The 11424-nt window shown below is 39.0% G+C and overlaps 1 protein-coding gene across 1 annotated transcript; it reads right to left on the minus strand.

The window, feature by feature from the left end:
• Positions 1 to 432: 432 nt before the first annotated feature.
• LOC140016156 (squamosa promoter-binding-like protein 14) lies at positions 433 to 7821 on the minus strand. The gene is made up of 11 exons (XM_072069578.1): positions 7042 to 7821; positions 5871 to 6594; positions 5490 to 5683; positions 4218 to 5044; positions 4012 to 4086; positions 3821 to 3928; positions 3601 to 3718; positions 2915 to 3050; positions 2687 to 2828; positions 1984 to 2586; positions 433 to 1587 (listed from the first exon to the last, which is right to left on the minus strand). Exons 2-11 carry the CDS (start codon positions 6539 to 6541, stop codon positions 1162 to 1164), a joined length of 3300 nt encoding a protein of 1099 aa, XP_071925679.1. The 5' UTR covers positions 6542 to 6594; positions 7042 to 7821; the 3' UTR covers positions 433 to 1161.
• Positions 7822 to 11424: the final 3603 nt, after the last annotated feature.

Consider the following 11424-nt stretch of genomic DNA (forward strand, 5'->3'; position numbering starts at 1 on the left):
TTACAACCAACCACCATGACCGTCCGCCTGAAACCAAGGGCAAAAAAAATAAAAAAATACCTGCAAATTCGGATAAAATAAAGCAAGGAACGTAGAACATGGCCAGTCCAAATTCTTACTCCTGTCCTCGACATAGGACACGCCACGCCAGCCCGTGCAAGGCCCACTTCTTTATTAAAAGAGAGAAGCTCCATTACAACGAACGAGTATCGTACTTCTTTTGTTCAGAAAATCTAGAAATGCATTTGTCTCTCTAATTCAGAGGTTCATTTTCAATCCCATACAAAGCCTGGTTAAGCTCCTTCTCCATTACAGTATAGGAATAGTGTATATTTTTACCATTAGAGGGAAAAAGGTATCAATCAATGTCCCCAGTAACAAACTTAACAGTTTAGGACAATATGTAAGGGAAGGGTAAAAAAAAAACACCAATGACGAAGACGGCTCAATAGAAACAATAAATATGCACTACAACTCAATCATCTTCCGTGATCATACACCATTTTTTACTTTCTTCCGCCAAATACACCCAGTTACTTCACAAAATATAGGAAACATTAAAAAGTTACCAGGACCACCAAACTTGTTCTAACAGCCTTGTAAAAAAAAAATATATATATATATATATATATTTCACTATAGAACTATAAAAACACTGTAAATCCTAATCACCTACCCATTCTTTACAATGACAAAATCAACTCCAGTCGGAATTTATCAACTCCAGATTTAAACAGAAGATTTATAGGTAAAGACCACCAGAATAGTGTTATGTTAATATTAAATTCGGACTCGGTGCAATTGCTTACGCTGCCATTACTCTTTTCGACAGCCTCATCATGCGTCAAAACAGGCTCTTCATCTTGCATGTTCCAACTCGTAGCTCATCAGATGCCATGTGGAAATTAGATTAGTTGATCAGCAATATCTACTCCTTCGAGGACAATGAACTCAAAAGCAACTGAACCCCGTCACAATCCATATCTAAGCTCTGAAAAAAATTTATATCCACCTTATAGTTTCAGACACCACAAGCAGCGTGTAGAGAACAGTAACCTCCTTGTAGCCAAAAAAACCACGAGTTCTTGCTGCAAATTAAGTTAACCAAGTCCAGCACTCCATTTCATCAGGAGATAAATATCTCCTGTTTATAATCTCCAACTAAATAGGACCGTAACACAAGTTCTCCCACTTGAAAGGTTCGACCAAACCAATATCAGGGGCACCACGGAGGAACAGGCAGACACAAACACACACGGCAGCAATAGCAAGCATTGAGTGAATGTAGGGTCGGTGAAGCAAGCCTTGCAAACCTGGAATCCTCCTGTATCTCATCGCTACAGCTGCACACTTAGAACAAGGTTTTTGGCTCCGCTTTATATGAAATGAAGGCCCATGATCCTGATTCACCTCCAACCATAATTGCTCAATCTCATTCCCAACTGATACCGAGACTTGACCAGTTTCCTTATCAGCCAGCTTCTGCGCCACTAGCCTGTTATAAGAGTGATTGTTCCTCATTGCAGCATATGCGTAAGGGGACAGTCCATTTGCATCATGAAGGGACTTCCAGCAGTGCAGCCCAATCTACATCAGGGGAAATAATAAATACACTGAAGAATCAACTCAAATTTGAAATACCAGTGAACAAGGTAAAAATATGGAACTTTTATATGACAAAAATCGGAAAGTATGCAATACATTATAATCAACATATTATATGATCAAATTAAGTGAGATCACCTCTAACATGGTTATTTGCAGGTGTAGAACCATAACCTTTATAAATCAAAAAGGATACTGACGCACCAGTTCAAATGCATCCATCAAATAGACATTCAAATAATATCCCAATGAACAAAAACATGTTTTATTAATAAAACAGTAATCTGTTATTCTGAAACCAAGTGATGTTTACAGATTGTATTCATCCAAATTCCAAGAAAGTAATAAATCGCGCCATCAAGAGTTTACTATAAGTACCTCCTGTGGATCACTTGTCAGGGCATCAACCAAATCATCTGATCTGAATGCACAAGCAGCCAGATGCAAAGGTGTAACACCACCAGGTCCCACATGATTTGGTGTGAAGATGTAATGCTTGGAGGTATCACTAGAGTCATCTATGGAATAATTTAGGAGTAAATCAATCATGTTCTTGCACCTCCTCTTAACAGCTCTGTTTAAGAGGTGAATTTCGGATAGCATCTCCAAAGACACTCTCTTCAACCCTTCTTTACCCAAGTTAATTTCAAGTAAGATGTCCAGAAGACTTTTCACCAAAGAACAGAAGTCGTGCTCTACTGAAAAAATAAACAGAAATTTGAAACGACTGATCTTGTAATCTGGACCCTCAAGTAAGGAAGAGTTGCATTTCCTTTGAAATAGCCACCCAAGTTCATTCAAGAAGTGGAGAACCTCTTCCCTCGATCCAGGCCTTCCAGGACCATGCTGATAATAGGCTGACATACTATCCTCCATTTTTGCACCCTCGCTAAAGTCATACTCAAGGAGCCTCAGTTCTTGACAGATGGGCTTATCGGCTATAATAACTGGAAAACTGGTGATTCTGAAGCCATTCTCAATCTGTTTATAGAAACAATAGATTTTCCTTTTATATGTATCAAATTCAAATTGTTCAAAATATGCCATTCAGTTTGAGATGCAAACTGCAAATATAAGGTACCTCAATGAAACAACGCCCAAGTACAGATGCTGTAGTAGAAACTTTGAAATTGCACAAGTTTATCTCATTGTATTCAGGTTCCTGACATGCTGGTCCTGAAACATCTTCAACTGTGTAGTCTCCTGTGTGCGAGCAATTAAACCTGCAAGGTAACCAAAGAATTTTCTGAGGAAACAGCAGCCTGAGGTACATGAAAGCACTGAATCCATTTCCCTATAGGCTACATACTTTATGCCTGACACGTTCAAGTTGCGCCCCCTAAGCAAAAGAGAGGTCTCTTGGCCGTGTACAACTGCCAAAGGTGAGACAGACAGCAATTCTGGGGAACGCCATGCTCTCTTGGTCTTGTAGATCCGAAGCTTCCCTAGAGATCAATGGAGTATAGTGAACATCAAATATCAAAGTAAATACAAATCCCTAGAACTAAATACACCAAAAAATCTAACAGGAGAGAAGGCCAGCCTCGAGGTGCCTATGGTAAAAGTCAAGCCATTTCACTAACCCTGCTCTAGGGTGACTGCAAGTCCTTTCCTCTCCATGTTTGAAATAAGAGTTACCTCACCTCAAGCTTCATATCATGTTAACATTAAACTCCCCAATATGTTGATATTTCCAAAAGTTCATTTCTCATTTGAAATTGTTAATACCTATTAAAAGGCAGAAAGCAAATTGGAATAACCTCAATGAAGAAAAAATTGTGAGTAAAGATAAATAAAACTAAAAATGAAAGTGGTGATGAATGAATTAAACAACTTAACACAAATGGTCAATATAATTGAAAAAACTACTTGGAGGTCTATGGACCGACAACAAACCTGACCAGAGTTCAATGTCATTTAAAATTGTGCTAAGAAACATATAATCCTAAAGCTTGCAATTAGTTGGTGATATCATCAAACTCAAGAAATACTAACCATCCACATGGGAAGCTAATTGTTTTCCAGTGTAGAGTAAAAACCTCCCGCTCCCCCAGAAGTCGGTGTTGAAATCTCTGATCAGAGACTTGACATAGTGAAGCAACTTATCCTCAAACTGCAACCCAAAAAAAGGGCATCATTCCAATAGTCAGCACAAAAAAAAGGGAAAGAAGAAGAAGAAGATAAGAAGTAACATCTCTAGCATCTCTTCACTCACTTGCTCCCATGAAAATAATGGCATTGATACATAAACTGTCAAAACCACACAACCAGGCCTAATATAGCTTTCCATTTCTGACGGGCTGTTGAGAAGCCAATTGTGAATCTGAAAAAAATACCATATATACAATCAGCTCTCAAAACTTAACCAGGGTACGATAACCAAGGAGCGACAATTAAACACCAGACCTGCGTTCTCAATGTTCCAGGCAAATGACTGGGATCCTTGTCAAAAAGTTTGAAGATAATCCGACCAGTACGATCCTGAGGATTTGATAAATGTCATTATCATTTCCACTGTGCATTCTAAGCTCATGAAACAGAAAATAGAAACTAAAAACCAAAGCCAGGGATTAACTCCAAAAAAAAAAAAAAAAAACTTGTGTCATCAATACCTGGGTGTCCGAATTCATGCTAGATGGTGAATGATCGGAGCCAGAAGACGATGTGTAACCTGCTTGGAAAGGAAAACTTTGAATTGAACCGACATCATTTCCCACACTCGAACCAGCAAAGAGCTGGAGTGATGTATTGCAACCAGCATCTCGAATAGCTCTAGAATTTGCATCACCATCTCCATCACTCAATGTGTTCCCCTGCTTCAAGGTTCCTCTCTTCACCGGGAACAGCTTCTGCACAACAGTCGGTGAATATGAAGGTGATCTTTCTTCAGAGGGATTACTGCTGTCAGAAGAGAAGTATTTTCGACTAGCAGGCAGTTTTGGTGGGCAATTATCCTCAGGTGAAGAGCTGAAGAGCTGTAGCGGTAGATGTGGATGTATTTCTTCAACACAACAATCTGAATCATCAACAGGAGATTGTGTGCTTGAACAGCTTCTCTCTCCTCCGATGCAAGGGAATTCCATAGCAGGCCCACTGTTCAAATTGAGGCATGCAGCTTGATCAGAGCAAGCAGAGTTGGTTTTCTCAGAGTCACTCCCCTGGCTGCTTCTTTCAGGTTCACTCTCCATCTTATTAGGAGCACACACAGGGGGAGTTCCTGATAGAAGCGTAAGCAAGTCCATAGTTGATGGAGAACTATTTTCATCCAAGTGGCTCTGATTTTGAGGGGGTACTTGATTAGGTACACTCCTGCCCAAATTGCTGAAAATGGGCAACTTTGCTGCTAAATTTGCTGGTAAAGGCAATGCATTTATTTTTGCAAGAATTTGCAGAAGCTGATCTTTGTCAGGTAATGTAGAACCCCTGTCCTCAGTGTTTCCTGGAACATCAACAAAGAGAAGAATAAGTGACTCTGCTAAAAGTTGAAATGTACCCTCCAAGCAGTCCTATTGCATCTTAAGGCAAGGCACCAATCATCAAACAGGTTATTGCATCAATGTATTTGGGAAGTAAAGATAAGAGTAATCATGACAGTCATCTTTGAATCCTAGATTGGAGGGATGGCAACAAAGTTGAAAAAATAAATAAGACATCCATCCAAAACGATAATTTTCTCCTTCACAAATGGAAGCAATAGTAATCAAGTCAAGAAAATAAATAAGGTATTTTATTTGAGACGAAGATTTTCCGCCATCAACGTGCTAGTTAGCAGTTAAAGGTGGTTAATGGGAACACCACATGGAAAAAATAGACCATAAAAGATGCCCGCCCCCCCCCCCCCCCAACAACACCACACACACAGTCAAAAGTCAAAGAGTTTAAACCTTGTGCACGAGCCAGAACAGCAAGCAGATTAACAATGTCCAAGTCACTATTGATGCCTTTCTCACTGCTCCCAGGGAGTAATACTCGTGAAGCAGCATCCTCTGGCTGAGTTTTCCTCCTCCTACGGTTATGCCCAGCAAGTCTACGCCTACAACTTCGCTTACCCTCGTCAAATTCTGGAAGCGGGTGGAACCTGAGGCATAAAAAAAAGTATTAATTTGATGGTCAGCTCCAGAAATTAGTGATGATCAGTGACAAGCCGAAGTTGGGAGAAAAAAGAAGAAACAGAGGGGGGGGGGGGGGGGGGGGGGGGAAGAGAGAGAGAGAGGGAATGAGAAAGAAGAGGTTGGTGTAAAATGGGAGTTTTTTTTTTTACAAACCTGCTGCACTGCTGGCAAAACCTTTGCATCTGCTTAGAGACCAAGGCCTTAGTAGCTTTGCTGTGAAACTCACACACCTTATGGCGTCGGTGATAGTCTTTGGCATGAGATAGATCTTCCTCGCAATTATCAACTTGGCACATAGGGTAGGTAGCACTTCCAGGAGATCCAGATCGGACTCTTTTGTTGGGCCTTGACACAGGTTCGTCAGTTGAATTAAAGCTGGTGCTGGTGCCAGCGGCGTCACCAGCTTTACCGCCACTTCCACTATCACTTCCAAGCTTTAGCCGAAGATGATCAGAGCCTTCACCCGCATGACATGACTTGGAGGTGTTGTTCAAACCACTCGTGGTGGGGGCAGTATTAAGTTCCTGCTCCTCCTGCATTACTCTCGCATGATGACGATGCTGCATCACGGGAGGAGGCGGCGGTACATGACATTCATGCGGTTTGGCAATAAACCTCATGCTATCCCATTCCCATTGCTTTGAAGTCCAGGCGTCGGAGGGTTTTTGCTGGTGCTGTTGCTGTTGCGTGAAGGGAAGGCTGCGCTTTCTGGGCGCGGGATGCTGACTGCAGAAGCGGGCGCTGCCACCTCCACCAGCACCGACGGCAAATGATGCCTGGCGGATGAAAATTGGAGACGCTACATGGGTGCCAATCTCTTCCATATTACCCCCAAAAAAATTCCTCTACTACAAAATACAACCTCCACACAGAACTCCTTGGATTCCCAAAAAATCAAAATCAAAATCAGAGGTGGAAGACAGATTTGCACCATACACATAGATTTAGAAAAAAGGAAAAAAGAAAAAAAGCTGCAGGGAAATAAAATACAGGGAGTAAATTTAGTTACTGAAGAATCCCCAGATTAGCAGGCATCAAAAGACTAATAATTATTCAAGGATGCTGCTAATCTATTCAGAATATGCATAGAAGAAACTGGATTTATCACCAACAAAAAAGTAATCATTTTGACAGATAAAAGGTAGCACTACTTAGGGGGTGTCAGGTGTAGTGTTTATGGACAATTTAAGGTTTAGAAGGGTACAATTATGCAGAGAGACTACGCAATCAAAATCAAACTGACCATCAAAAACATTTTTCATTTAAAACAAAAAAAAAAACAAAATGAAAATAGGAGATAGTAGTAAAGAATCAAGACACGCACCTGTTTCAAGGGTTACTAGAAGATGAAGAAGAAGCCATCTATATCCCAGCCGTCAACTCTCGAATTCAAAAGCAATTCTTGGGAGAACAAAAAATTTCTGAGTAGGTGCGTTTGAATGATGGTGTTTATGGTCAGATCTTGGCAGAAGTCAAAACTCAAACACACACACACTGGGGGAATTGAATTGATTCAAGAGAGAGGAATAATAGCAGTAGATCTGAATGGATTCTGGCACTAATCCTAGTTTTATTAGTATTATTGTTACAACCTACCTAGTAAATATCGGAAGAGGAGGAGGAGGAAGAAGACGGAGAAAGAAAATAATCTTACTCCGACCGACCGACCAGTTGTTCTTACCCAACAAATAAAGAAAGAAAGAAGACGAAGAAGAAGAAAGAAAAATATAGAAAAAATTACTAGTAGTAGTACTATAACAGAGAGATATCCTCCGCAGATGTCAATTAAAAATAAAAATTTAAAAAAAAAAAAGAGAGAGTGGGTGTTAAATTTTTTTTTTTTTTAAAAGGAAAGAAATAGTACTGTTAGAATGCTAGTAGCAGTAGCAGAAAGTAAGATGGCAGTGAAAGTACGAAATTCTGCTCTCCTCACCAGCTGACCAGCTGCATTCCTTAATGTTCAATTACCACTTACCGTCTCTTTCTTCCTCCCCTCCCTTCCCTTCCCTTCCCCACCCTTTCGCTATTTCTTTTGTTCTTTCCTCCCACAAACCTCTGCTTTTTCCCTCTTCTCTTCTTCTTTTTTCTTTTTTTTCCCTTCTCTTTCTCTCCCCACCCCGACCCGGGGTTGGTATTTTTTAGTTTATTGCTCCTATTAGAATCTATTTTTTAAAAAAAAAAAAAAAAAGAGAGTGAAGGTGCAGCAAAACCCAAACAATTTATTGCTGCTGAGCTGCTGCTACCGGAGATACTCTTTCACATTTGGCCACATCCAAATCCATATGTGTAAATTCAATACATCAACAACACCACGCCTACAACTATGTACATCTTTATCCCGACCCCAACCCCTCACCACCTCATCCTTTCCAACATCACTATCTTCTTTTCTCTCTTCTCTTTTTAAAAAAAAAGAAAAAATTAACCGTAAAATCAGTAGTGTAACACTAGTTACTAAAAAACAGTTACCCAAGAATGCAACAACTACTATTCACCTCTTGTATCTTGTTTATTTTCCTTAATCCCTTCAGAGTGAAAAAGCGATGAAAGGTAATTGAAATTGGGTGGGAGTATCCAGCTGTTGTTGTTGCTGTTGCTCAACGTGTTTCAAATGTTTTGGTTTGACGCAACGCTACCGTCTGTACTGTACGGATTCTTCCCCTCTTTTCTTTTATTTTTGTTTTAAGTGTGCAGCGTACTACTACTACAGGCTACATACAGCATATGTCGTAGTAATTAATTTGCAGGAAGCACCCAAACGAGGAGCAGTAGTCATAGAAGAAATAGAAGAAGTAGGCACATTTTGAGATTTCACAGCCGTAAATGCAAATTTTTTATTTGCGCAAGTCTTCCTGACTAATTCCCCCGACTCTACTACTACAAGTACAATATTAAATATTAATATTAATATCTCCATCAAACGAACGATAGAGGTATTATTTATGGTATAGTAGTACTAGTACTGGTACTACTTACTGTACTAGTACTACTTACCGGTGCTTCCTTCCTTCCTTCCTAGTTGTATTGAATTTATGTCACGTCAAAGTCACAACTCACATGGGGATAATTTTGATTCCCACTGCTACACTCTCCCAGCACCAAATCAACCCCACCAATTTAATTTAAAAAAAAAAAAAAAAAACCTCCCGGTTCTACTAACAGTAAGAGAGGAAGGAGACAGAGACAGAGACAGAGACGGGCAGAGAGAGGAGTACGACGACCAACCCAAACTTGAAACTTTCGTCCCCCACTTCCGTACCCATTTCCACATCACCTCGCAACCGCCTTCTCTCTCTCTCTCTCTCTTCTCACGAATTACAATTGCTTTCGTTTCCTTTTCCTCCGTACACCTCCAAATTCTCAAAATCTTTACTCACGTTTTTCCTCTCTCTGTTTGTTCTAATAATTTGTGGGAAAAATCGTGCCTCACACTTTCGGATTGGGTAAAACAAAAAAAAAAAACCTTGTCACCCACAAAATTACCCCTCACGTTTTCGAATTGGGTTAAAAAAAAATCTTGTCAACCACCAAATTATTCCAATCCTATACTTTTAGCTATTCAAATGAGTGGGGGAAGAGATAAGAAATGAATTAAATAACACGAAAGAAAGAAGTTTAGGTGAAAGGTTTCGAATTCAAAATCTACCACTTACATAAAAAAAAAAAAAGTGAGTCAATAAAAATCAACCGTTCTTAGGCGAACTGATCACTAAGTGAACCAGTAAGGTCGTGCCTCTTTGATTTAGATGTGAGATCCTTTGCCTTTAACCCTTGTTGGCCATGTCGGGCAATTAACATAAAAAAAAATTTTTTTTTGCGGCAAAAGCCTAATTTCTTTCTTCCGTTGCAAAAATAAGTGATTATTTGGATAGCAGATTATTCTAGATAATTTTTTTTTAAAAAAATATTATAGCACTTTTTTAATGTGATATATATAAGATAATAAAGTGATTGAAAAATGTGATGATGATACAAACAAATCAGTGTGTAAATAAGACGTAGATAATGTGCAAACCAAAATACACTCTTAAAAAAGGTTTTTTTGCCTAATTTCTCTCTTAATATATGTTTTCTCTTCGTCAAGTTCTGAACCAGTGTGGGCTAGATTTGGGTGTTGTATTTTATTTCAAGAGATGTTACGGGCTATATCGTGTTAAAATAAATACACTTTTACTCAACAAATTAATAATGTCTCACCAGATGTGAGTGTGTCATATAAGCATGGTTAATTTTTGAGGACCACAGTCAACGTTTTAAAAATTGACTAACTGCAAGGGGTCAATTATTTAAACCATAACGAGATAAATAAACCAAAGGCCTTGTTTGGATTGTGATTTTTCTAAATTATAAAGAGATAAGAAGGGACCAACTTATAGGTTTCTAATCCATAAAGGGACCAAATTATAGGTTTCTTATTAACCATAATAGGGTTTTTCGTATTAGGGGTACAACATGCAAATCAAGTCACATTTTGGTGTTAAACATAGTAGTGTTTGTATATGGAATTTTTTTCAAATATTATTTTACTTGCATCAGAAATACATTCTTTAATTACTTTTTTAATTCCCAATAACTTTTTTTTTAATTTTATATACATCACTTCACTTCACAAAAAAAAAAAAAAGTGTTACAACGGAATTCGAAAATTACCTAGCCTATAGTCCAAATATCCTGTTCAAACAATATTTTTCACAAACACAACATGCATTAGAGGCACATTACTCACAAACATGGTTTGGTTTTAACATTTTCCATCTAAATTTTAAAACACTTGAAAGCACAAGAGGTGAATTTATAGGTTTCTAAATCATAGAGAGATTTGTTAAACGTTCGCTAAAACACGCCTGGGGGAGGGGGGCTTTTTTTTTTTAAAATGTTTAATCCATTAAAGGGGATTGTACATTGACAGTTGTCTCGCTGCACCGCTCGTTGCAGTAAGTAAAAGGTTGAAGAGCGCAGGTGCAGGCGTGAGGTAAATGCCGCTTGCCTGCAGGTGATAGTCAGGCAATTCTCTCCATGGAATGTACTAGTGGTGCTATCGAGTCGAGTCGAGTTCGAGTAGCACCATACTCGAGCTCGAACTCGATCAAAATTTGTGCTACTCGAGCTTGACTCGATGAAATAAAACTAAACTCGAGCTCGAGTAAATATCAAGCCCGAGCTACTCGAACTCGAGCTCGAGTTTTGAAATAAATATATATTTTTTAAAAAAATATATAATATATAATATAATATAAATATATAATATAAATAAAATATGAAAACTCGATTAAATTCGACGAGCACTCGAGTACTTATTTCTTGAGCTCGAATTCGACTCATTAAATTTAACGAGTAGCTCGAGCTCGATTTTACCGAGTTCGAGTTCGAATCAAGCTTTTGATCAAGCTGCTCGCACCCCTAGAATGGATAACAGGGGCGAACGCTAGATGGAGCACTACGTACATCAACGCCCAAAGTTAGATTTGATTAAATTAGACTTAGTAATAGTATGTATATAAAGAAGTAGGTAATGTAAAGAGTTTGGGCTCAAAAAGTTAGCCAGGTGTGTCATGTTAACGAGTGGATGCATCTGCCATCTTCTAATCTCTTTCTGTTGCCCACTTCTGTCTCAATTCTTGAGCCTTTAGCATCCTATCAAGAAGACTGACCCCCGTCCATCTATACTCATCATCACTCGCCATTCCACTTTACCCCTGTCCATTTC

This window comes from Coffea arabica, chromosome 10c (assembly GCF_036785885.1).
Source record: "Coffea arabica cultivar ET-39 chromosome 10c, Coffea Arabica ET-39 HiFi, whole genome shotgun sequence".
In the NCBI taxonomy this organism is placed as follows: domain Eukaryota; kingdom Viridiplantae; phylum Streptophyta; class Magnoliopsida; order Gentianales; family Rubiaceae; genus Coffea; species Coffea arabica.

Excerpts from the sequence above, each read along its gene's own strand:
- LOC140016156 (XM_072069578.1), bottom strand. The coding sequence starts at position 6,541 with ATGGAAGAGATTGGCACCCATGTAGCGTCTCCAATTTTCATCCGCCAG. Across the intron at positions 3,929-4,011 it reads CTGGAACATTGAGAACGCAG|ATTCACAATTGGCTTCTCAA; the intron begins GTCTGGTGTTTA and ends TATTTTTTTCAG. Across the intron at positions 1,588-1,983 it reads TGACAAGTGATCCACAGGAG|ATTGGGCTGCACTGCTGGAA; the intron begins GTACTTATAGTA and ends CCCCTGATGTAG.